This window comes from Ambystoma mexicanum, chromosome 3p, assembly GCF_040938575.1.
Source record: "Ambystoma mexicanum isolate Mex_15411 chromosome 3p, UKY_AmexF1_1, whole genome shotgun sequence".
Lineage (NCBI taxonomy): Eukaryota > Metazoa > Chordata > Amphibia > Caudata > Ambystomatidae > Ambystoma > Ambystoma mexicanum.
In genome coordinates this window covers 322,883,600-322,909,875 of record NC_090925.1, presented here as the reverse complement: position 1 = coordinate 322,909,875, position 26,276 = coordinate 322,883,600, and the positions used below count along the sequence as shown (strand labels likewise).

General features: G+C 48.3%; 1 protein-coding gene across 7 annotated transcripts in view; it reads left to right on the top strand.

Moving 5' to 3' along the window:
• RTEL1 (regulator of telomere elongation helicase 1) overlaps positions 1-26,276 on the top strand; it is a 1,752,068-nt gene that overhangs the window by 1,409,501 nt on the left and 316,291 nt on the right. For all 7 annotated transcript variants that reach the window (XM_069650890.1, XM_069650893.1, XM_069650896.1 and 4 more), the window contains 3 exons: positions 8,836-8,996; positions 25,506-25,601; positions 25,886-26,093. In XM_069650890.1, the coding sequence (XP_069506991.1) occupies positions 8,836-8,996; positions 25,506-25,601; positions 25,886-26,093 (465 nt within the window). The remainder of the gene's footprint in view (positions 1-8,835; positions 8,997-25,505; positions 25,602-25,885; positions 26,094-26,276) is intronic.

Genomic DNA, 26,276 nt, shown 5'->3' with positions numbered 1-26,276 from the left:
TATGAACCAAGCTATGTGGATGCCTACATGTTGGCTGACAATACAATAAAGTAGTTCCCAAGCACATTGTTGTTCATGGTGTATGAGCCTGGCGCCATAGGTGCCAGGACTGGCCCCATGAGGGCTTTTGAAGAGGATGCCAGGCTCTAGAGGCCCGAGTCCTGACTCCACCTGGCCAATGTGTTTGTCAGAGGGGGTTTTGGGCGAGGGTCGTGACAGGTCGTGGTGATACCCGCCAATTCGCCCCATATAATAACATATCTGCCTTGGGGGTCTATGCTGCGTTCAGTTTCTTGGAAATGGATGGAGCAATGTATCAGCGTCATCACCCCTTAGGATTGCGATGAATAATTAATATAGGCTCGCTGAGGTCCCCATGCCGCAGCAAATCCTTCATTAAGGGCCTCCATAGAGTGTGTCTCCTGTAGCATCACCACTCTTGGGGGCCCTGCGGTTCATTTATGCCACCACCTTTCGTGATTTTAATAGGGTGATTGAGACCACGGATATTCCAGGACATGAATGTGATATTATTCTCTATTATGATGATTTGATTGCAGCAAATTGGGGCCCGAGCTTTGAAGGGCGGAACCCAGGGTATATTTGTAGTGTGTGGTTGAGGAGCAGTCTGCACTGTTCTTTAACCTTGAATTCAACAACATTAAAACAAAACTTGACATCCGAACATCTGCGGCTCATATTGACATTCGCCCTCCCACATCATCACCCCCAACTTGATGGAACCCATAACTCGATGGAACACAATTGGAGAACCCTTGGGGAGTACCGTGAGCAGAGAGATGTACTTAGTTGGCCGCCCTTTAGCAGCCCGCCCCAAGTCATGAACTTTTTGTGCCCATGGTCAATTAGAAGAAATGGCGTAACGCCAATTATGAAAATCAAACATTGTCTATGCTGTCCGGCTCATTATTGCACGCGGAGGGATTGCCCCGCCACCACGGTCCCTTCTCAGGAGCGGTATAGAAGTAGTGGACTCGATGTAGGCTGCTGCTTCTGACAGATCTTCAAAAAAATGTGCCCTTCCACCATGTTGTACCTGCAGTTTTGCCAGATATAGTAGCGCATACAGGACCTGCCTCATGCGTAGAAGCTTTTAAACTGAATCATATGACTTGCGCTTAGCCTGCACATTGGCAGAGAAGTCAGGATATATATATGTATATATTCGAGAATTCGTACTACAGAGCCCCTTTTTCTCTGGCCATGTGTAGAATTAAGTCCCTGTCCAGATAATTGAGGAGCTTAGCAAGGGTGGTTCGGGGAGGGGCTCCCAGTTTGGGGAGAGGACCCAGAACGCAGTGCGTCCTCTCCACCAAGAAGTATTGTGAGAATTTGGATGGATCAAACATTGTTTTCAGCCGGTTCTCGACAAAGTGTTCCTTCGGGCCTTTACAGGCCGCCTCCTGGAACCCGATGATTCAGATGTTATTACGTTGAGATTGTGGTTCCAAATCGTCACATTTATTACGGATCTTACTGAACTCTTGCTGCAAGTGCGCTATATCACGATCATGTTTAATAACTGTCTTCCGTCTCGCCAATCCTCGTCTCCGCCTCCGTGATACGAGCACCCTCCTTTTCCATCTTGGACTTCAAGGATCCTATGGTCAAGACGATGTTGTCTAGTTTCATGTTTACTGCCATGAAACCATTCTGCATTGCCGCAAGCAGGGGGTCGTCTCTGGTGGTGTTAGAAGCCTAGGGCTGTTTGTCCCCTGCTGGCGGCTCTGTAGGAACCAGGGTTTTTGCGGGAGTATTAGTGTATGAATCCATTGTCCCTTTCTTTTTGGCTCCGGAGTGCTTCGTCATGTTGGCTTCTCCCTAAGCACCAGCGAGACACACTGCTCAGAAAGGCTGATAGCAGGACTGTAGTTATCCTGTCGTGGGATACCCGCTCTGATGGGTAGCGTTTCAGTTTGCAATCAGTGACAGGTCAGCCTAACTGAGTTTTCTTTTGACGCCTCCATAACAGGATGAGGGTCAGAGGGGCTCTGTCTACAGATTGCACTTGCCCTAATGTTTCACTCATGCGAGCGGGGAGGATGATCCCCGCTGTGCAAAACGCATCACGGCCCAGTCGGCATTCAGAACCTCTTGATCGACGTACAGTTCGTAGCCCAGCTTTAGCGGCCCTCACACTGGATCCCCCAGTGCGTCCACTGTGTACCGGACCCCAGCACTGCCACCCGTGGCACCCACCCATCGCTTTAAAATCTGGTGCTAGGACCAGGCTTGCAGTGACCCTGGAGTACCCCACCCACATGGTCCTTGTGAGTCTGTAGAGGCAGTGGCACCCTCCCCGGCATTCACATGAGATGTGCCTGTATGGTTGTTCCGTTACTGCTCTGGGGGGGCCAGCAGGAGTCAGAGTGTTTATGCGGCCCTCAGACCACCCCTCCAACAGTATTCAGCGGTTTGTGCCAGCGCTCAGTTGCAGCAACTACCAAGGATGTTGCTGATAACACACTACGCCCAACGGTCCATGCGCGCTAGATTTAGGAGTATGAGCTTGCCCCCACCTCGCCGCGCAGCAAGATGTAAGTCCTCAGCCGCCAAGGGGGAGGGAGGCATCGCCACCCTACCGCCGAAGGAAACATACATCCACAAGGCAGCAGGTGCAAACCACCAGGATTCAGATGGCAATGTAGTGGAAGAGGTGGCTCAGTAGTAACCTCCAACAGCTTAAAGTATATCCCCACAGTGTGCAATGGTTTACAGCTGGTAGCCAGTGTGTTCTCAAACGCTGGGAGTCAGTTTAATCAGCAGGGAAGTGTCTTGCGATGCACTTCTGGTGCCAGTATAGGAGCAATGGCCTGTCTCCCCAGCAATTGCATTGCGGTTACTGCACTTCTCTGATAACATCCAGAACCAGTTGGCCCAGCACGATTCGTATTATCGTGTCTGAGTGGCAGACGGCAGCAGGCAGCCATGTGCAGCTTGGCTACGGTTCACAGCAACGGCTACACAGATGGCGCACCGAGTAGTCTCGTGTAAGGGTATCAAGCTGGCTGTTCGTGCCTTTGTCGGACCTCACTCCGACTCCCCTCCAGTGTCCTTGGCCGATTCAGGGACCCCAGGTGTGCCTGCCGCGCAACTTCTCAGTTTCTCAGTTGCAAATGTATCCGGAGCCTCGACGCTGGGGCCCAGGACCAGTCAAGTCCCCCGTGGCCTGAAGCGCCTCGGCTATGCAGAACAGTTCAGCTTCCCGGCTGTTGTCAATGGACCGGTGGCCTCGCGCTCCGCGCTCCCCCTCCCCCACCAAGGAGCCACCAGCCGCCTCCATGGGCGTTCACCCCTTGCCACAGGTTCCTTCAGGATCACAGGTGATGAATCTGATGCGGTCGCCGATATTAAAGTTTAGGGCATCCACTTATGAGTGGGTCCAGGCTTCACGTCTGACACGGCCCACTCAGTGATCTCAGCGAGGTTGCGTGGGAGCCCTCAGGGCTCCGGCGTAGCTCCGAGCCTGTCAGCGGCGAGGGTATAGCTGCTCTCTGCTACGCATGCTCACAGCGGATCTCTGCCAGATTCGGACGCTAGGTGCTCAATCCTTCTCTCCAGTCACTGCCGGTGTCAATTCTTATATTAGTTGGGCACAGAAGTATTTATTCTATAAGGATATCGTGGGGCCGGAGCTCCATCATCAGGCGACCATCTTGCTTGGCTGCTCAACAGAACCCCCCGCCCCTCACACTTTTAACAGTTCCTTTAAAGTTCATTAGCTTTGTTCAAACTTGCCACTTTGTGATTCTCACTCAACACAGCCTGTTGATTTTCCCCTTGACTCACTGGCTGTGATGACCCGCTTGGCCTTTGGCTTCTCTGTTGCCATGGCCAGTGCCACGGGCGCGGGAGTCTCCTCTTCTCCGCCTTATCACAGGCTTGCTCCATGTATCATTGACATCTGCAGCAGGACACTTGCTTTCACTCGCTGTCTCAGATTCCTCTGCACAAAGGTTCTGCAGGCCTGAGGTGGAAAGGGCAAGGTTGCTTCTCTTCTTGACACACTCGCGCCTCCTGCTGCCTTTTTCCTTCTCCTGAACTACTGCCTTCTGTTAGCCGTCTCCTCGTGCTGCCTGTCGTATCAGTCTTGCTCCTACTATGCTCTCTGGCTCCACCTTTTATCCCTGTGGGGAAGGGAAAGGGCTGGCAGAGGTGTGTGTGTGTGTGTGTGTACACATGTGTACAATTGCCTGACCCTGGTATTGGGACATGTCCTGTAAACATCTCTAGTGTCTGTGGTCCTTTGTGTTGTGCAATAGTGTTCGCGGTGGAAAAGGAGGGGTAGTGGTTTGGAATGGCCTACGTGAGAGGATGGGGAAAAGTTGTTAAAGGAAGGGGAATACTGGGTCTCACCTGTCGGCCCAACCCCAGGAACTAGATCCAATAGCGATGGCCGTGTCCTGGCCGCCTGGATAACAGATCCTCGGGGTCTAGGCAGGGGGACACCTTCAGGTTTCTCACAGCCCCCTATCGAAAGATTTCCAAAGCAGCAGAGCTGAAGGGAATATCGATTGGATAAGGAATCTGCAGGAGAAGAATACATAGAAAGAACATTACGGTAAGGTAATTTCTCCTTCTCACCTTAAGTTAAATCATCCCTTCGTCTCACTTAAAATAGTCACTACTGCACCCACAGATGAACAGAGCAGGTAAGAGCAGACTCTACAGCACAAACAATCTTAACAGTGTCGCCCTTTGCCACTACGGGACCCTAGCCCAATTTTTTATGAAAGCACTCCTGCGCTGTTCCTTCTTCCTGGATGGGTCGTGGAAAGCATCCAGTTATGACAGCCCAAGGCGGCAAGTTGGAAACAATATAGCAATACTCACAAGACAGAAGCCTGAATAGGTCCATCAGGAACGAACAGAGGCTGCCCTCTGAATCAGGAACCAGCACACTATTTACAGATATGGCACAATGGACAAGATAGAGCACAAGAGAAAGAGGATCCAAAACGGAGCCCTCCCGTCCCCTGCACACCTTCAAGATCCGTCAGTAGACGGTTAAGTATTAATTCAACTTTGTTTTTCAAAACAATATTTACATTAGAAACCAAGTAAACGCAAACAACATTTCATATGTTTGATACAAAGGATTTTCGATTTAATGAAAGAGCAAATATAACAGAGAAGGTTAAGTTCAGTGTGTGTGGCTGACGCGTTTCGAGATGATAATCTCTTTTTCCTGAGCCAAAGAGTATTGAACTGTTGATAGACAATAAATGAGAGAAATAAGCTCTGTAAGAATTGTACATAGACGGCTTAATGTGAAGCATTAGCACTTGGTCATGCATATTTCGATAAAGTAGCAACAAGATTCACATTGCATCTAAAACTATTGAAAGCCACTAGTAAACACGGTTTTGATAATCTCCATAACTGGTCATACGGATATCATATTCCTTCAACATCCGGCTCATACTATGTAAGACTTAATGGACTGATCAATAATCTATAGTGCCTGTCAAACTAGTCAATGTATCTTACGGGGAATAACTGTAGCTTCAATGTTGAAGAGAATAGGAAAGGAGAATAGGGCAGTCACCATGGACTTTTCACTTTTCACGGTGTGTGTAATCAGGTAAAAACAGTGGGGGACTGTAGAAGCTAGTCCCTTTTCTGGCCGCTGCTTCTGGCAGAGTAAGCCTTCATTTTATGTTCAACTAATACCATGGGGCCCTGAAATCATGGATGTGGAATTAGCTCAAATGACCATAAATGCTATTGAATAAATAATAATAAATAATAATTTGGCATTTATATAGTGCTACGAACCCTCAGGTATCTGAGCGCTGCTTATTACTACCCATGGTGTGTGGTGCTCATTTATCGACCTCGAAAGGTTGTAAGTCTGAGTTTGACCCTGCCGGGATTCCAACCTGCGTTAGCAAGCTCTGCACGGATGTCAAAGTGAGCGCTCTACTCGCTGTGCCACTTGACCGGAATTATCTCTAAATACTGTAGTGGTGGCAAAAATTGGACTCACCTTCATGTATGCATTGAGTTTGCCACATATACGCGAATGGCGTGCAAACGCTTTAATGTGGGTGGCCTGGATGGTCGCTACTACCGGCAGAAAACCAGCTACAGAAATGATATAAAAATAGATATTGGGCGAATAAGGAACAGGTAAAAAACTGTGGCGAGTGTTGTGTAAGTGCTACTTAATCAGCAAGATGGCGATAACTCATTTGTGAGTTTGCAATTCAATGAATGCTGGCAGTGACTTTAGGTCAGTTCCTGCAATGTAGCTTCTAGCGATCCAGAGCGCTTCGTCATGTTGGTGCATGGAAAACGTCTCTAGTGTTAGTCAGTGGTCCGTTGTGTTGTGGGATAGTGTTCGCGGTGGAAAAGGGGGGGGCAGTGGTTTGGAATGTCCTACGTGAGAGGATGGGGAAAAGTTGGTAAAGGAAGGGGAATACCGTGTCTCACCCGTCGGCCCACCCCCAGGAACTGGATCCAATAGCGATGGCTGTGTCCTGGCCGCCTGGATAACAGATCCTCGAGGTCTAGGCGGGGAGATACCTTCAGGTTTCTCACAGCACCCTATTGAACATTTTCCAAAGCAGTAGAGCTGAAGGGAATATCTATCAGATGAGGAATCTGCGTGAGAAGAATCCATAGAAAGAACATTACGGTAAAGTAATTTCTCCTTCTCACCTTAAGTTAAATCATCCCTTCGTCTCACTTAAAATAGTCAATACAGCACCCACAGATGAAAAGAGAAGACACTACAGCCCAAACAGCCTTAACAGCGTCACCCTTTGCCACTACGGTTCCCTAGCCCAATTTTTTATGAAAGCGCTCCTGCGCTGTTCTTGCTTCCTGGATGGGGCGAGGGAAGCAACCAGCTAGGGCAGCCCAAGGCAGCAATCTGGAAACGCTGCTACGGGTCCTCCGCCTGATTTTATATGAAAGCGCCCCTGCGCTGTTCCCGCTTCCTGGATGGGGCGTGGAAAGCATCCAGTTACGGCAGCCCAAGGCGGCAAGTTGGAAACAATATAGCAATACTCGCAAGACTGAAACCTGTATAGGTCCATCGGGAACGAACAGAGGCTGCCCCCTGAATCGGGAACCAGCACACTATTTACAGATGTGGCACAATGGACAAGACCGAGACATGACAAAAGTAAGGGGCACAGATTTGTGGGCCGGTAAATACAGCAGCCAAACTCTGTATGAAGGAATTACACCAGCACAAGTGAGGACAAGAACAGTAACAGAAATGTCCAGGGATACAACAGGAAGTCAAAGTGAGAAAGGTTCAGGACAGACGATGGGAGGAAAGAGCATGGGCATCAAGGCAAGAATCTAAGAGCAAAGGTACCGGGAACAGGAACGGCAGACTGGAAGCTAAGGACCGGAATCGAGAAACAGCGAACTGAACCATAGAGCAGGAACAAGAAAACTAAGGATTGAATCTCTAGTCTGACAAGGACTGAACTGCAGACTGGTAAGGGGAAAACAAGGAACTGTAACTCTGGACTGGAATACCAAGGACAGGACTGCAGAAAGATGACAAGGAAACTCAGGTCTGAAATCTAGGAAGATAAACTAGGTAACACGAACTACGGTCACAGAGCAAGGAACTGCAGTCGGGTGGCAAGAGAGCAGGTGGTAGAGTGCAAGGGACTGCAGACAGGGAACACAGGACTGCATGCAGAGCAGAGGGGAACTGCAGGAAGGGAAGCAAGGCTGCAGTGCAGGCAGCACAGAGATGCAGGGCATGGAGCAGATTCTGGAAACGGCAGCAATAGGACACAGCAGAATCCAAGTTCCCAAACATGAGGGTCTGTCAGCTAACTCAATGCAATAGCCCTGTGATCTTGCAGACAGCTGCATAAATACTAACCCACATAAGGCAGGCTTGTTAGCTTCTAAAGCACTGCACCTGGAGCACCACACCTGAAGGTAATTTGCCTCCTCCCTCTCTGGACTTGGGAAAGTGAAAGCAGCACTGTTCTCTAGGACTTTTGAGGATGTAGTTCAAAGAGTGCCACATAGGAATAGCCAGGTTATGAGAACTGCCAAAAGGTGCATTATGGAATATGTAGTTTGTGAAATGAAATGGGGAAGTTTTGCAAAGGAAAAGAAAAGACAGAAATATGAATAAGTATTGTCCGAGGCTGATTATGGTGATGAATTTTGAATTCCAATTCGTCCAAATTGAGTGCCACTTGGTCTTCCTGTGGCATGGTTGTGACAGGAGCCTTTGCTGGACTGACAGGTGGCAACGTGTGTGTTCTTTCGTACTTTTGAAAACACAGGCATCTTGACAGAATGGCCGGTAAAGATGTTCAAGCCGGGGTTGTTCAGTGCTTAAATGTTTTCTGGTGTAGCTGGGTTTTCTTGTACTCTCCATCCATTGGGTATGGCTTCAGGAGTCTTTCAAAGATGGAAAATCATTAGTAGGAATGGTGTCATTTAGAAAAACAAGTTACCTCATGTAATACTCCACCAGCACATTCTACCATTCCCCAGTTTCTTTGACCAGGGAAAAATGGGTGGACCTGAAGCGCGACTCACTATGCAATATGTATCAAGGATATCACTTTGCATGCAGCATCACTGAATCTGTGTATGAGTTAGCTTGGAGCCATGTGATGCCAACTAGTGGCTTTAAGAAATTATTACGAGAACCAGTCAGTGCTTTCGTGACATTTCAAATATGAGGAATTTGATCGAGGAGTTCTGCAAGAGGGTGCCAGAGTGGGGTTGCTGCCTTGTTGTGTGCCTATTTTTATGACTAGTGTAGTGGGGAGCATGTGGGGAACTTCATATCATGATTTACTCTCTGTGCTTGGTTTTCAGGTGATGGTGCCGCACCACTGGAATGCAATGATATTTGTGAAGAGTATGAGCAGGAGCAGAAATCATGCAGGAGGAGAGTTGGTGGGTTGCTGGATGCCTTGGATCATACAGAGAGGGGTTTTGGAGTGCTTGATGAAGAGACAATGGCAGGAGAGGAGAAGGTAAGATGGAAGAGACACCCCTTCTTGCTTGCAACAGACTGCAGCTCATAATGTTGGCAAGGCACCTGGTTCTCCATTTCCCCATTAACAAATCAGAAACAACTGTGAAACACTATCAGTAAACCATGAGTGCCATGCACTGCAGCACAAAATGCTTCTTTGTTTTCTATGTGACCTTTCATTGCACAGACATGAACAGGTGCCCAGGGCAAAGCAGATGAACACCAGTTGATAGGAGCAAGGAGTCTGCTGGCCGTATACTCTCATTTTGGATGCTGCACCCTAGTCACGTGTGTAAGCAGTCCATTTGGAAAGACGCAATTTATGTATTTATTTTATTGTTATTCATTTAGCAGTCACACTGCATTTTGCAGCATAGGTGGTTATACTTTGCTATCTGTTTGCATGTAATAAAGGTGACTGGTCTGGGGCTCTGGAGGGTAAATTGCTCTCTGGCTAGTCCATGCTCCTCAAAGTATGCCCGTGTACACCAAGCTTCTGGCACTGTGTACCATGTGCATTGTCTAAGACTTTCTATGCACCCCCAGACACATACCTCCCACCCCCACCATTTGAAACACATGGAGCTAGCTCTCTCACAGTTGGTGTTTGGGGTGTTTTCAGAACCTTCTCTTTGGAAGGGTTCTGAGAGACCAGCCAAGCAGGTGCACATGGTTATTGGCACTTAGTCTAGACCAACATAGCAGCGAAGTAAGGCAGACTTCAGGAGGTATGGGAGTGGTGTGCAAATACAGTTGCCAACTTCAGGAACAGTCCAAAAATGAAGCAACACACGGATGTACAAAAGTATATCCTTTATTTTGTTTATTTGTGTCTGTTTTAAAAAGAAAATTGCACGAAACAAATGAATACATTTTTTATACAATTTGTAAACAAAATATACATGCAAGATGTTACCAAGTTTAGAGCATTATAATCCTCATAGTTTTGGATATAATTTAAAAATGTAATCACAACATTAAGGATAGTTAATTTCTAAAACTCCAATTAAAAGCCTTCAAGTAGCCAGAATTGAGAATCTTTGTTTCCCAGAACAGATGTCTGGTTATTATATTATCCTCATATAACATTTTTATTTAAAACAGTATGATTAACCTTCAATAAAACTGGTCACTCAATAGATATTGTTTTTTTAATTACATATGGTTACCATTAACCTTTTACAAATAATTCACAGTAATTCCAAACTTTGTAAATAAAACTAACATATATCATTTAAAACCTAATATAATAATAAATAAAATCAAGCTTCAAATAATATATTCTTTCCAAACCAAAAACAGGAGAAGTCGAAACCATAGCAAAAATACAGACCCACTCACCCTCTTTATCTTGTGGGCAGAACCTGACAACCCCAGTGTTAACAAGATAAACTCTCCACCATTTCTCAATGACAACTCCACCTATGTAGAGTGGGAATGGGTGATTCTATATGCAATATCTCAATAGATACTAAAGTGTTTTCGTAGATGAACCATTTTTACAAAAGTGTCAGAAAGGAGGAATCTCATTACTATTCGATACAACACTGAGTATCTCACGAGTAGGAAGTAAATTCAACTAATTTGTGTCACAAATTTCGCCATTTGTGACACAAAAATGTAAATGGTCGTAGATCGATGTAGAGATTCTACCTCTGCAACTACTGTATAATATAAGTGCTTAGGTTTTCCTTGTCTTACACCAGTCTAAGTCTTTTATAGCTGTTTTGATTTTTTTCCAGATTGCCAATCAACAATTGTGTTAAATTCAAGCAGGAAAGCAGCTCCTCAGATTTTAAACACATGAGTCGAAATGAGAGGCAACAATCCTCCTTCAAATAAGTTCTTATATTGAAGAAGAGTGCGTCTTCCATTGAGTTTGATTTTCCTATATAGTATTGTAGATTTAATTTGTACTAGAGAAGCTTATGTTGACAGACCAAGTTCAAATCTCAGTGCTGCTATCGGCAAGCAACTCAATAGAAATAGTGCTGGTCTCCAAATGAGACCTTCCAATTTATTCCAAAATGCCTCCTTGACGTTCATAAGGAAGCACAGACTAGGTCTTCTCCGGTCACACAAACAGCAGCAGTGATTCACCAGGCGTTGCATTGGGAAATGATAGTTGTCTGTGGAAGCATCTTCCTGGTGTAAGACTTTCTATGCACTGACGTGAAGTGGGACAGAAGTGGTTGCTATGGAGAGAGGCTGCTTTCCAGTTCTACTGTGCAGGGAGGAGCTTGAGGCATCTGCAGTTCTGATATTTACTACAGTCTGTGCATGTTCTGACCCTGTGGCGTTAGATCCGACCCTCCTACGCTAGTCGGATCCAACGCAGCAGGGTCTGCTTTTCTTTTTTTCATCTTCCAGATCTCCACAAGCGGGGGACACCCGCGCTAGTCCCCAAAGCAATCACTACCAAACCCCCGCTCCCCATGGTTGGTAGAGATTACCCAAATTGGTTGTTTCCAAACGACCAAATGGTACTGACCGAATTCGGCCAGATGTCCCATACAGTCAATTAGAAATTACCAATTTGGGTAATACCAGATAATCAAGCCCCCACCTACCCAACCACCAACCTCGGTGACGAACCAGAAGCGAGAGAAGCTGGAATGTGAATCGTTGCTTGGGTATTCCGCTCCGTAATGCATCCTCAGACCCCCTCTTCGGTCCAACCGTTTACAGTACACCAGGGCTCTCCGATAGGCTGCTTGCGGCTCGTCAGGACAGGACACGACGTTGCCTTTGAATTCCCGTTTCGCTGCTCTTTGATCCGGAATGTCGTCTTCCCATCTCAGCGAAGGATCCCGCATGTGTTTCTCACACAGTGTTCCCAGTGACTGCTATGATTCCTGGGGGCTCAGCTTTCCGATCCACAGCCAAAGCAGCGGCTCTTAAACAGGACCCACCGTGGGTGTGCCATGCGGCAAGGGAACGTCCCTCACCGGCCATCCAGGAGAGAGCTGCCTGTAGTACTGCAACACCGCAGTAAACACACTGCTCTCTCCTCGGTCCCTGTGGCACGCACGGAGTGCACCCCAGCGGCACCCACAGCCTCGGCCTTTGGCGTCATCCAATACTCTGCACCACCGCCACTGTCTCGGCACAAGGAATCCAGTCAGTGAAATGTACAGATCACCGGTGCACTGTCTTGTCATCTGTGTCCCAAGCAATTTTCACATCTTTTTATTGCGGTTCAACAGTCCCTTTTCAACTGGGCCCACCACGCGTTGAGGAGCTTCACTCCATAGCTGCCATCATGTTCAGGCTCGCTAGCGCCCTCTCCCTCATGCCCCCAAGTTGATATAAGTCCAGCAAGGCTGATTCTGTCCCGTGACATGGTCTGAAACCCGACTGGCTTAAACCTAGAATTTGGTTGAATTTTAGATCGTGCTGTATTTGCAGATAGACAGCCCTATCTAAAATTTTAAGCAGGGAATGCGACTGTCATGATAGGCTGATAGTTGTTAGACATGGCGGGTCAAGCAAAGGATTTTTTAGGAGGGGGAAGATCCATGCTTCCTTCAGTGAGGTAGGAACTGTACTTGATGAGAAGGAAGCATTGACGAAACTGCTGATGTACGGGATGAGCGCTTCCGAGCACTCCTTGATTACAGGGTTCGGGCAAGTGTCCCCTTTACATCTGGAGGGTTTAAGACTTTTAAGGATGGTGCCCACTTCCGTTTCTGAGACCTGGCGGAAATTAAGTGTCTTGGTTTAGGTGGACAGATTGTAGCATTGTGGGTGGCTGGGCTTTAATAGAAGTTTATTTGACCATTTTTTCCTGAAGGGTGGCCACTTTTTCTTAGGAGGGCCTCTTGAATTTTGCACACCATATTTCGTCTTTCACAATACCTGGTGGGACCGGGGCCGGTGCAGGGGCTTCCAGTTCCTTAAAGAGGGTGAACTGCTCCTTTGTGTGTGAGTTCGCTCTTGCAATTCTGTCAATGTAAGTGGTGGCCTTGGGCTGGGTGATGGCTAGTTTGTAATACCTAGCTGCGTACTTAAACAAGGACTTGTGGGTATCTGTTTGGTGTTTTTTCCAGGATGCTTCCGCCTGGCGCTTCTTAGCTCTCAGGATTAGGAGGTCCCCTGTAAACCAGGAGTTGGCATGGGAGAGAGCTTTTGCGTTACGTGGTGCCAAAGGGGCGACTGTGTCCACTGCACTTTATAGTGCCTTTTGGTAGAGATCAGCCCAGTGTACGAGGTGGTCGGGTGGAAGGTTGGCAAAAAGTGGGGCTATACTGTCTGGTGATTTTGTGGGAACTTCTCACCCAAGTAGGGGGAATCGGGGTACAAACGGGCCGATTGTCCCGGGGTAGTAGGATGTCAAGATTCAACATGAAGTGGCTGGAACAGGGGCATGGAGAGATATGTGATGTTGACCATTCAGTTTAGGTCTCCAAGCCAGTCCAGGATGCGGCTCTTGGCATGCGTGGGATTATTAATACGGAGTGTGAAGCCTAGTGCTTTTAGCGCACTAGCTAGTGAGGAGGCGTTGCGGTCTGTAGGGTCATTCAAGCCCAGGTTCATTTCGCCTAGGAGAATGACTTTGGATGTTGTTTTAAGGTTTGCATTAAGGAGATGAGTAAGGTAATTCTCGCAAGTGCCAATGGGTCCTGGAGGCCTGCAAAGTAGGTCGAGAAGTATAGAGCTGGCATATGAGGTGGTGAGTTTAAGGGAGATTAGGTCGCAGTTAATCTGTACTTTAGCTGGGCACTCTCCGATATTCAGGCTGTCTTTGTAAATTAGTGGTACCCCACCTCCCCTTGCATCCTGCCTGTCTGCTCTTAGTATGGTGAACCCAGGAAGAATGGCTAGGGATAGCGCAGGGCCAGAGTCTGTGTGTAGCCAGTACTCCGTGAGGGCTAGGAGGTCCAGGTTACATGAAACAATGGGGTCCTGGATGTTCAAGGCGTGGGCAAGTACTGATCTTGCATTGATCAGGGCTCCTTTTAGGAGGGCAGGTTGTGTGACCAGGATGTTAGTGGTGGCCTGGTGCTTCACCGGTGCAGTCGGTGGTGCGTTGAGGGGGGATTTGTTGGGGGTAGGAGTTGGCTCTGATCGTCCAAATTGCAGGCACAGGTAGGGATGGGTAGGTGGCTTACAGGGTAAGCTGTAGTGTGGGCAGGGGTGCAGCTTGTCAGCCTGAAGTTTCTTGTGCGGATGAGGTGTATATAAGTGGAGTACGTGTAGGCTTATCTACATTGAAGTCTAATTTCTTGATGCGATGAGGGGAGGGTGTGTAGCTAAGGTGGCTGGGGGTTTGGTGCCCAATGATTGAGGTTTTGCGCTGGGGTATGTAAGCAAATTCAATTCAACACTACAGCTAAGTCAATGCCTAGTCTGGGATGCTGAGGGAAACCCTTATTGATATATTTTTATGTCCAGTTCATTTACTCTGGATGACAACCCTTATATAACACCCCTCTCTTAGAATCCCCCTGACCCCACTGAGCCAAGAAGTAGGTTTGTTTTGCAAATTAAAAGGTTTATTTGAAAATTAAACAATATATATATATATCACACTTTTATAATAAATTCATATTTGATATCACACTTGAGAATATGATGTTGATCAACAATGGATAATATTATCGTGGTACACTCTTTTTAATGGCTTAGAAGTTGATATAGAGAGGATAAAGTAGCTGAGAATGCTCATATGGCTTCAAAGACAATGCAATGATGAATGAAATGCAGTACAGAAAATAAACTTGATATGATTTCAACCAAAACAATGTAATCACTTTTCCCCCTGGTAGCAATTCACCTCCTCCCCCTTCATGCAATGTAAAGAGATGGAAGGAAAGCACACAATTCTCTTCTCAGGAATGCAATCAAATATAATTCGAGGGGATTGGGTCCTCCGACGTATTCCATATCTATGACAGGTAATCACCACATCTGTGCTGCTTCGGAAACTTTTTTCGGCGTCGATGCGCCGTCGTCGAGGACCTCCTCCGACGTCATCCAATGTTATAAGTAGGACGCACGACGCCCGTAGCCTCAGTTCCGTTTTTTCGGCGAACGTGTTGCTTCGTGAATCTCGGTTAACGCCTCGACTCTTTGGAGTTCTGTTCTTCTCGGTTCTTCGAACCTGTTCGTTTTTGTGAGAAAATCCTACGTGTGAAGATGTCTTCTACTTCGTCTTCGACCCCGCGTCCGGGCTTCAAGAACTGCGGGGAGTGTGGGTCCAAGATGTCGGTGACGGACTCGCACGACGCCTGCCTCTGGTGCCTCGGGGAGGCCCACGACACGGATGACTGTATCGACTGCCAGTCCAAAGCCTTACGTGAATGCAAGAAGAAGTTGTCGGTAGGTCGGGTGTCCAAGCCCCGGAAGTCGAAGTCTGCGGGGCTTTCGACGGATGATTCGAGAGGAGACTCTCTGCGTCATCGTCGGAAGTCTCGTGGGTCTCCTTCTAGGAGTCGGTCTCGCCACTCCTCGGCCTCTTCGAGGCATTCTCGGAAGCGCCGACAGCGGTCGTCTTCCAGGTCCTCTTCTGAGGACTCTGCCCGGCACGTCGCTTACCCCACCAGCCGTGCGACGCCGAAGGAATGGGCTTCCTTTGGGAAGAAAATGCTGGCGATTCTCGAGTCGCAGGGTACTAAGCCGTCCGCGCCCCCGAGTGGGGTCGACCGTGAGAGGTCGAGAGACACCGCTCGCAAGAGTGGTCGGCACAAGTCACGGGAGAGGTCCCGTTCGGACAAGGGGACTCGTTCTCGGCGTACCCGTTCCAGGTCCCGTTCCTCGCCGCGTTCGAGACCGTGTGCACCTGTGATGTCTTCGAGGAAGACATTGACGTCTGAGGCGTCAAGGGCGTCGACAGGCTTTCTCGAGGCTCCGAGGAAGTCGTCGAAGCCGTCGACGCCGATTTACTCGACGCCTGTTCTCTCGACACTGGCGCCGATTCACTCGACGCCTTTCGAGGCAGGGGTGTCGGAGGTACCCCGTGGCACGGGGGAACCCCCTAGGAAGGCTCTGGTTAAGAGCAAGCATTCTCGTGTGCCTTCTTTTCGCCACCTGGAATATATTTCGGAGGTGGATGAGGATTCTGATGGCCTGGTTCCTAGTCAGGTTCCAGATGAAATGGTCTCGGGCCATAGTCAGTTTGACGATTTGAGGCGGTCACTGCATGATGCCAGTGGACTGGACACCTCTCCGGAGGTGGAGTTTTGTAGGCCTAAGCCTGGCTCTCATGCCGATTCCTCGTACCGGCACCTTATGGCTAGGGTTTCCGAGTACTTGGGATGGTCTGCTCCCCCAGGGGAGTTTGTGCAGGATGATCTCACGGACATCCTTGATGTTGGTCCCCCAACTGACCCGGTACTGCTGTTTCATGTGGCTCTACAGAGAAGGGTGGCGGCGGCGGCTTGGACTGCTCCGGAGAGTCTCCCGGCGGTGGGCAGGTCCTTGTCGCGAAAATACCGTCCAGCCAGTAGCGAACCCTGCTACTTGACCAGGCACCCCACTCCGGAGAGTTTGGTGGTGCAGGCGGCCCCGGCAAAGCAGGCGTCGTACCCTACCATCCCTCCTGATAGGGACGACAAACGTTTTGATGGCTGGGCGAAGAAAGTGTTTTCTTCTGGTGGTATGGCGCTTCAGGCGGCCAACTCCATTTGTGCCTTGTCTCGTTTCACACACACTCTGTGGAACTGTTTTGCGTTAGCGGCTGAAGGGGACGAACGGGATGGTTTCCTTGCTATGGTCCAGGATGGTAAGGATGCCATGTGTGAGTCCGTTCAGTCGGGTTTGGACATGGCTGAATGCGTCTGCAGGTCCATGGCGGCGAGCACTGTGATACGCAGGTTTGCGTGGTTGCGGAAGTCGGGGTTTGCTCCTGATGTGCAGTCCCGGCTCCTCAACATGCCCTTTGACGGTGAACACCTTGAGAGGTTGCAGACCTCCAAAGCTGCAGCGAAGTCGTTGGGCGCTGCAGTTCGCCAACCTCCGCCTTTTCGTCCTAGGGGACAGCAATGGAGGGGTGGTTCCTTTCGCTATTACTCGTCCTTCAGTAAAGCGAGAGGAGCTTGCAGTCAAAGAGGCCAACGCAGGGGTACCAGAGGTGGACGACAGGGTACCGTGGTGCCAAGGCCCCTCGGGCAGTTGCCTCTTTGCCCTCAGGTAACGCCGCAGCCGCTACCACTCAGTCATGAGGCCATGTCCCATGGTTCACCGGTTGGGGGAAGGCTGCCGCAGCATCTTGTAGAGTGGCGTGCCATTACTTCAGATGTGTGGGTTCTGGAGATCATAACCCACGGCTACTGTCTTCCCTTTCGGAAGAGGCCTTGCGACAATCCACCGGGGAACCTCTCTTTGCAGAGTCCGGATCCGCTCCTTGCGCAGGAAATTCAAGCCCTGCTGGAGAAAGGCACCATAGAACAGGTGCCTTTAGCGGAGAGGAACAAGGGATGGTATTCCCCTTATTTTTTTATTTCAAAGAAAGACGGGGGATTGAGACCCATCATGGACTTGCGCGGTTTGAACAAACTCCTCATGAAGGACAAGTTCAAGATGGTTACTCTCTCTCAAGTCCTCCAGGCCCTTCAGCTTCAGGACTGGTTGGTGTCTCTCAACCTCAAGGATGGTTACTTCCATGTGCCGATCCATCCCAAGCACAAGAAGTACCTGAGGTTCGCGGTTGGCGACTCGCACTTTCAGTTTCTGGTCCTGCCGTTGGGATTTACCTCCGCCCCAAGGGTTTTCACCAAGCTCATGGTGGTGGTGGCAGCGCATCTCAGGCATGCGGGGATTCACGTCTACCCCTACCTGGACGATTGGTTGATCAGGGGGAGCTCTCCCGAGCAAGTCCTGGATCATCTGTCCGTCACCTGCCACTCCCTTCACAGGCTGGGCTTCTCCCTCAATTTAAAGAAGTCCCATTTGACGCCAACACAGCGGCTCCAGTACATCGGAGCAGTGCTCAACACTTCCCTGGGGCAGTGTTTTCCTCCCCAGGTGAGGGCTCTTCACATTCAGCAGATGGTACACAAGTTTCAGCATGCCCAGACGCTCCCAGCATTCGAGTTCTTGAGGTTGCTCGGCCTCATGGCATCCTGCATTCTTCTGGTGCCAGAGGCTCGCCTGCGGATGAGATCATTGCAGTGGGCACTCAAGATGCAATGGTCGCAGTCCTCCGGCAGGATGTCGGACCCGGTTCAGGTGCCGCCCTCGGTCGCCCGGTACCTTCTGTGAGTGGCCGTCGAAGGCAACTTGATGAAGAGGGCTCCATTTTGGCTTCTCTGGCCGGAGGTGACGATCGTGACGGATGCATCCCTCACGGGATGGGGAGCTCATGCCAACGAGCTGACAGTCAGCGGTCGTTGGTCTCCGTCGGAGTCCAGACTCCATATCAATCTGTTGGAGCTGAGGGCCGTCAGGCTAGCCCTGAAGGCTTTTCTGCCGACTGTGCGAGGAAAGAATGTCCTGATCCTGACGGACAACACAGTGGCCATGCACTACCTCAACAAAAAGGGGGGGGCAGGGTCACTTCCTCTGTGCAGGGAGGCGATGCAGCTCGAGTTCTGTGCCATCCAGCAGGAAGTTTCGATCTCGGCAGTTCATCTGGCCGGAGACGAAAACGTGACGGCGGACGCTCTGAGCAGGCAGAGCACGATCTCTCACGAGTGGGAGCTGGCTCAGGAGATTCTCCTGGAGATCTTCGCCCTTTGGGGGACCCCTCAAGTGGATCTGTTCGCCTCCAGTGTCAACCGGAAGTGCGAGAGGTTCTGCTTGCAGGAATTTCCTCCAAAAGGAGCCTTAGGAGACGCGTTTGTGGTGGAGTGGTCATTCCCGCTGCTGTACGCGTTTCCTCCAGTCCCCGTCATACCGCAAGTGCTGCGGAGGTTACGGAAGTTCGGTTCCCGGATGATCCTCATTGCTCCGGCGTGGCTCGGAGGACTTGGTACCCGGACCTTCTCGACTTGCCCATCTGCCCTCCACGTCGTCTTCCCTACCGAGACGATCTGCTCTCACGTGAGGGGGGTCAGGTTCTCCATCCAGAGGTCAGATCCCTCAACCTTCACGCTTGGCATCTGAAAGGTTGAGGTATAAGGATTGGGACCTCCCTGAAGACGTGATGGAGGTGTTGCTCTCGGCCCGACGGCCAGAAACAACGTCTCTGTACCGTTGCCGTTGGCGTAAATTCTGCGACTGGTGCAGAGTTCAGAATGTGGATCCTTTTGCATGTGACATCCCCATGGTTCTGTCCTTTTTACTTTCTTTGGCCCACAGGGGCTTGCAAGTGGGTACCATTAAAGGTTACCTGGCGGCGCTGTCCATCTGTAAGCGCTCGTCTGAAGAGTGTTCCTACTTTAAAATCCCTTTAATTTCACAGTTTCTGAAAGGGCTCACTAATGTGTTCCCTCCGTCACCTTTCCTGGTGCCCGGTTGGGATTTAAACCTTGTTCTTAAGTTTCTTATGGGTGCTCCGCTTGAGCCTTGCATTCTTGCCCTTTGAGGCTGTTGACTCTGAAAACTGTGTTTTTGGTTGCGGTTACTTCCGCTCGCAGAGTGAGTGAGTTACAGGCACTTTCAGTTAAGCCACCCTTCACTGTATTTCACAAGGACAGGGTTGTCCTTAGAGTTCGTCCTACTTTTCTTCCGGAGGTGGTTTCGGAATTTCATTTGGCCCAGAAGGTTGTTCTTCCGGCATTCTATCCTCCTCCGCATCCTGGTAAGGAAGAGGAGAGGTGCCATAGGCTTGATCCTAGGAGAGCTTTAAGCTTTTATGTTTCACGCATGTCCCGGGTCAGAGTGGATGATCAACTCTTTATTGGTTACGCTGGAAAGCGTTTGGGACAGGCTGTGACGGAACAGACTTTGTCTCGCTGGATTATTTTGGCCATCTCGGAGTGTTACCGCTTGGCGGGTAAGGACCCGCCGGCTGGCTTGGCCCATTCTACCAAGGGTATGGCTGCATCTACTGCCCTGCAGAGGGGTGTTCCTATTCGCAACATCTGTGATGCAGCCACCTGGGCTTCTGTACGTACATTTGTACGTCGCTATTCCCTCGATTCCATCCGAGGATAGGATCTGTCCTTTGGCAAGGCGGTCCTTTGCTCTGCTATTTGATTGACAATTCTAAATTCTTTCCCTCCTCCTTGCTCTGGTACTGCTTTGGGAGTCTGTCATAGATATGGAATACGTCGGAGGACCCAATCCCCTCGAAGAACAAGTTACTTTCTTACCTGGTAACGTTCTTTCGATGGGATGGTCCGATGACGTATTCCATATCGCTCCCTCCCTGCCTTCCCCGCTGCAGAATTTCTTTTGCTATTGCAGCTTACGTTCCGCAAGGCTTTGTGTCTGACTGGCAGTTGACTAATGTCGCACGTTCTGGGGGAAAAAACTACAACTGAGGCTACGGGCGTCGTGCGTCCTACTTATCACATCGGATGACGTCAGAGGAGGTCCTCGACGACGGCGCATCGACGTCATCGAACGCAGGACGCAGACACCGAAAAAAGTTTCCGAAGCAGCACAGCTGTGGTGATTACCGGTCATAGATATGGAATACGTCGTCGGACCATCCCATCGAAAGAACGTTACCAGGTAAGAAAGTAACTTGTTCTTCAGTTCCCCCCCCTAGCAAACTTAGAGGAAAACAGGTAGAGGTTTTAAACACAGGCCCAAAATGCTTTGAATGTGATGACAATGAAGTGAGAAATGTGCTAAAATTGCTTTTAATTCCCTTTAGGAGGTTCAGGGTATGTGATAGATACTTGGAATGAGTTCAGGTCCGCGCTACAATGATTAATGAGGGATTATTAGGTTGGAAACGGATTTCAGGGATGCAAGAAAAGACAAATATTTTTACATGTGGCTAAAATGAAGCAAAATGTCAAATCGCAGCAAATTTTCCGAGTGCGTCGGGCGCGATTACGGAGGCACTATAAGGAGTAGCAGGTCAGTTGTTGGAAAGCTTCGAATCTTAGCTTTAGGAAGACAGTTAAAACTCGCTCCTAGCACAAACAGTTCCGGAGATACGGACGATTTTGTGAAGGTAGTTTTTCAGAAATGAAATCACAGTTTCAGAATGACAGATGACAGTTTTCAGCTTTAAATATCACAGAAGGAACACAAGATTTCTAGGATGCAGTTCTCAATAGGTTAAAATAGTTTGAATTACATTATTTTAAACTAAGAGATTGGTTTTGGCACAGTGCTAGCTGGGTACTCGCACTAGATTTTGGACAGGAATGCGACTTCGTCACGGATCGGGTCAGGATTGGACTGCGGTTCCCTCGCCACGGACGGTCTCTGCCTGGTTCTGCTCACCGCGATCTGGATCAGCTCTGCTAGCGGCACTGCACAGCGGTCTGGATCTCTGGTTCTGGCAAAAGTTCTTGGCACTGCACGGCGGTCTGGTCTCTGGTTCCGGGTACAGCTCTGCTTTCTGGGTGTTTCTGGCACAGGGTTTTAGGCCAGAATAAAACAGCTCAGCCCGGCTGTCTGAATAGTTTGGTTTGGTTGCTAGGTTTTGAAAGCCTGCTGATAGTTCAGCTGTTGGGTTCTAGAGTTCTTGGAGTTTTGTTCTGGAGTCAGGAGTCTCTGGATGTGGAGTTGTCTGTCAAAATGCTCCGCAGAAAGTGAAAAAGAAAGTCCTATCTGGCTTCCAGTGGCTCTTTATATTTGTTTTGAAAGTGGGTGTGTGCCTGGGCATAGCTAAGCCTGCCCTTCACGACTTATCATTGGCCAAGTTCCTCTCTCCTCCTTGATTGGGGGAAGGAAATGGAGTGTCAGAGTGAGGTCTGCCATTTATGTTCTATTGAAGAACGCCCCTTTACTTTTTCTTAGAAAATCATTTTTCATAACTACACATACTTCCCAGATATACAGTTGTTTGACATTACATGTACATATTACAGATTACTTAAGGTACATTTTGGCCCAACTCTGATCTTCCTGGGGGCTTGCATTAAAAAATGACAACTTATTTTCGTTTTTAGTTGATTTACCAATATCGGACGTTTACCAAAAATGGCACACATGTACACCGCCTTTCTACCCATATTCCATTAATTTACTAGGTCTCTAACATAAACACATTGTCTGTAGTATTAATAAATAGCAGGGTTTTGCCTCAGAACATGGTACAAAGTTGAATCAAGTCTTGAATTGTGGGTACATTTCTTGGATCTCCAAATTGCACATTTTTGTAAGATTAATACAATCTTTTAGAAGCATTTAACTTAACCATATATTTGCTGCAATATGATTCCACAAAAGTGTCTGAGCCCACCCCCAGAAACTGGGTAAGTAAGGAAACACATGTCTCTCCTTCCAGGCAGGGCTCTGTTTACAGTCCACACTGAAAATCAACATACCCCATTCAATTGCAAGGGTCTATTGTGTTGGGTCCAGGAGGCTGAGGTCAACAGACCAGGGGGCCACTCTGCATTTGATTAACAGAGACCTGTGATTTCATGGGCTGTTGCTGCTCAGGGCTGGTGTGAATGCCTCCCATGAACAGAGACTCTTTGAACTTTTAATTAACTAAGACTCCTTCTGATCAATGCACAGTTTTGCAAGACAGCTCTCCTGTAAGAGTTTAGACCGCTAGCGCCGGTTTGTGGACAAAGCTGGTACAGCACCCCCATGATTTTAGCAACTTTTTGACATCAAGAAAATGAATTCCCAACAGCTCTGGGTTGCTTTTGGCAATCAGCCTTGCCATTCCCAATGGTTTCAGTCTACTGTGTGTGTAGCCCAATCGTGGTGTTAGGCAGTGCCCTCCTGTGCTCACAACATAGGCAAAAATGGGTGGCAGCCTATTCTTCATGTTTTCCCTGTGCATTTTCTGGGGAGTTCTGGCCATCATGATGTTTTCAATGCCAGTAATGCCAGTAATGCACAGTTTTTGTGGTAGGGCTCGGTTGCATGGGTAAAACATCCCACAGGTAGTGATTTTGCCATCGAGACAAACAGGGTGAGGTTCTGCCTAGAGCCGTTCAGTTGTTACTGCGATGGGCTGTATGCAGATGCACTCAATGGGTTTAGGCGAGTGGGTGGAACTTGCGACGGGTCTCATAGTGGAGGTCTTGAGTATTCAAGGGTTTCTGCCAGCGAGTGTTGGTGATAGCGCCATGCAGCAGAGCGGGGTGAGTAGGTTGGGCGATACAGTAAATACCATGCCCGGGATCAGGGCCGGCAACATAGCCTTAGTGATGGGATCGGTGGATGACGAAGGGCTGGTAGAAAATTTAGCACAGTTTAGCAAATGCTGCTTTGTATATGGAGGCAAATGTACACTTACTTGCGGATAGGGTGTCAGACTTCATGTTGCAGGTGTTATGAGCGGTGGCATCGTACGGATACCTCCTGCCGAGCACTGCTGGGCGCGTTACGGGCCTTCGGAGTTGGCTTTTCAGTTGATGCTGCAAAGGTGAGGTGGGAATTGGATCTTGCGTCAGCTGCAACAAGCAGCGGAGAGCTCCATTTGCCTTAAGTAACAGCCTTTGGGAGCCGCCTCTGGCTTCCAGCTTCTGTCCTTTGACTGTCAAGAAAAAGGCATTCGAGCCTTTTGTTTTAGAAACTTTGACTGTGAACCAATGCCATTCAAGAAGAAGACTGTTCCATAGAGAAGCTGCTAAAATTAGAAACAAATGACCCAAAGATCTAGAGTGTTTGAAAAAGTAACAGAAACCAGAAACGTGTTCTTCGTCCTTAGATTCCTCACTGTGGAGTAAGTACCATGACATGGGAAGATCAGCCATGTAGGCAGGAATCATGATGAATAGGACTTTGTGTACCAGGGTCATTGCCTTAAATTTAACTATGTTGATCACTGAAAGCCAATGCAGTTTCCTTAGTTCTGGACAAACGTGAGCTTGCAGAGAAGAATTAGTCACGAGGCAGAACTAAGAAGAATTTTGAGCCAATTAATAGCCGCCTTATTTGTCCCTAAGAATAGAGTGTTACAGTAGTCCAGCTTTGCCCCAATGATGGTCTGAGCAATGATGATGACAATTTATTGGGCAGATCTGTTTCAGCACCATCAGATAGTAAGAGAATTTGCTAAGAATTACATTTGTCTGTTGGAGCATGGACATACTGGCATCAGCAGACCTCATCGTGTCCCTAGGACATTCAGGACCATGTACCTTTATATGGCCGTGTAGGAGAATCACCCCCTATGAATATAGCAGCCGCCCGCACCTCAAGCAACACGCAGGATTCACCCTGCAATATCCCCAATGCTGATTGGACACAAGCAAGACATATGGCAAGGTCCGTCCAAAGCCAGAATGTGGAGCTGGCTCCAAAAGACCATTACCTAAGGCCACTGGAGCACTCTGCAGCTCTGCTGCGACCACAGATCTCATTGTACCCAGGAGTATGCACCTTCATATGGCCGTGCAGGCGAATCACCCCTTATGAAGATGGCCGCCGCCAGCACCTCAAGCAGCACGCAGGATTCACCCTGCAATATCCCCAATGCTGATTGGGCACAAGCAAGACATATGGTCAGCACCGACTGCAGCCGGCTCCCGAAGGCCATTACCTAAGGTCAATGGAGCTCTCTGCAGCTTTGCTGCGACTAAAGACCTCATTGTGTCCCCAGGACATGCAGGAGCAGGTTCCTTCATATGGCCGTGTAGGCAAATCACCCTCTATAAAGATGGCTGCCGCCCACATTTCAAGCAACACAAAGGCTTCACCCTGCAATATCCCTAATGCTGATTGGGCACAAGCAAGATGGTTCACAGTCAAAGGTTCGAAAACAAAAGGCTTGAATGCCTTTTTCTTGACAAAGGACCGAAAAAAAGGATAGAATTTTTTTTTTTGTTTTTTTTTTTTAAGGGGGGTTCCTCCCACCCCCGTTTTTCTTTTTTATAAAAAAAACTTTTTTTACATTCTAAACTAATATATATATATATATAAAAATATTTCGGACCTTTTTTTCGATCCTTTTACTTTCGATCAAAAGTTCATTCGACCCTTTGTTTTCGAACATTTGACCGGACACCAATGGGGCATTGCATTAGCTTGAAACTGAAATGTTACTTCCCAGTTACTACATTTCTCCAGAATACTTTCAGAGGTTCATATGTGTACCTCGCCCACCTACCCAATGAGGTATCTTGGACAAGAGTACTGTCCATGCTTAAATATCTGAAGATAGCTTCCGTCTGGAACTTTGTAGCACCCTTGCACTCATTGGTAGGAGGGAAAAGTACACAGATCAGGTGGACAGGTTAGCGCTTGAAGGCTTTTTTCTAAAATAATTACTTTGAATTTTAATGTTCTTTGGAAGCCCTACATGACGGCAGAGAAAATGATGAACGTGAATCTTCGAATGATGCCATTTCTGGAAAACTGTTAAACATTTTTCTAATCTTTAATCCTGATTTGGTGCTGCTTGTATTTTTGTATTTGTCATGTACATTTTGTCCTCGTAGCAGGGTACAGGTAAAGATCTTGGAAGCAGAGTCGCCCTTGCACTCTGGACTGTCTTAACAGTGGTAGATAAATATGTTTATGTATGTTTTCTTTATAGGCATTCCCAATGTCCACAAGGTCCCTGCAGTATGACAAGAGGTTGGCAGATGTGCAGAAGGGAGGCCGTAAGAAAATAAAGATCGTGAACAGCCGGGTAATGTGTTCTGATGTTACATTCAGGAACTGGTAGATGCTCAGAGAAGTGGAAGGGTGCAATACACCTTAGAGAGGTGTGTAAGCATGTCTTATTGAATAAACGTTGGAGGTTTACAGTGGCATGCTCTACTGCACCTGCGCATGTATTGATCCAGCTGTTATGGTTAATGACTGGTTTTGACCATGGATGATTAACATTAGACAAGGGGACTCTGCAGGATGTGTTAATGCGGTGATAATGTGCCTATACTTCTGGAAATTGATAGTTGTTTTTATATTTAGGTGGATGAGATATCAGCAACTCCTCACCAGAAGTCCACACAGGCCTCTCTATTCATGGTGTCAGTGAAGCAGGCCCTGAGCCAGTCCAACTTTGATGTGTTCACACAAGCCATGCAGAGCTACAAGGGCTCAGATGACTTCACAACCTTGTTATCTAAGATGGCTACTCTCTTCACAAGTGACTCCAAGAAGCACATTCTGCTCCGAGGTAACTTATATCTGAATATGTGACTTAATGCCTTTGCTCTGCCTTTTAGAGGCTTACCTGACAACAAGCTAACTATGCCACAATATTAACTTTTTGTAATTGAAACCGCCTTTTGAAGATTGCTGCAGATTGCTCATATGGAAAGATGGAGAGAGTGGAATGTCAATTAAGGGATACACCCGT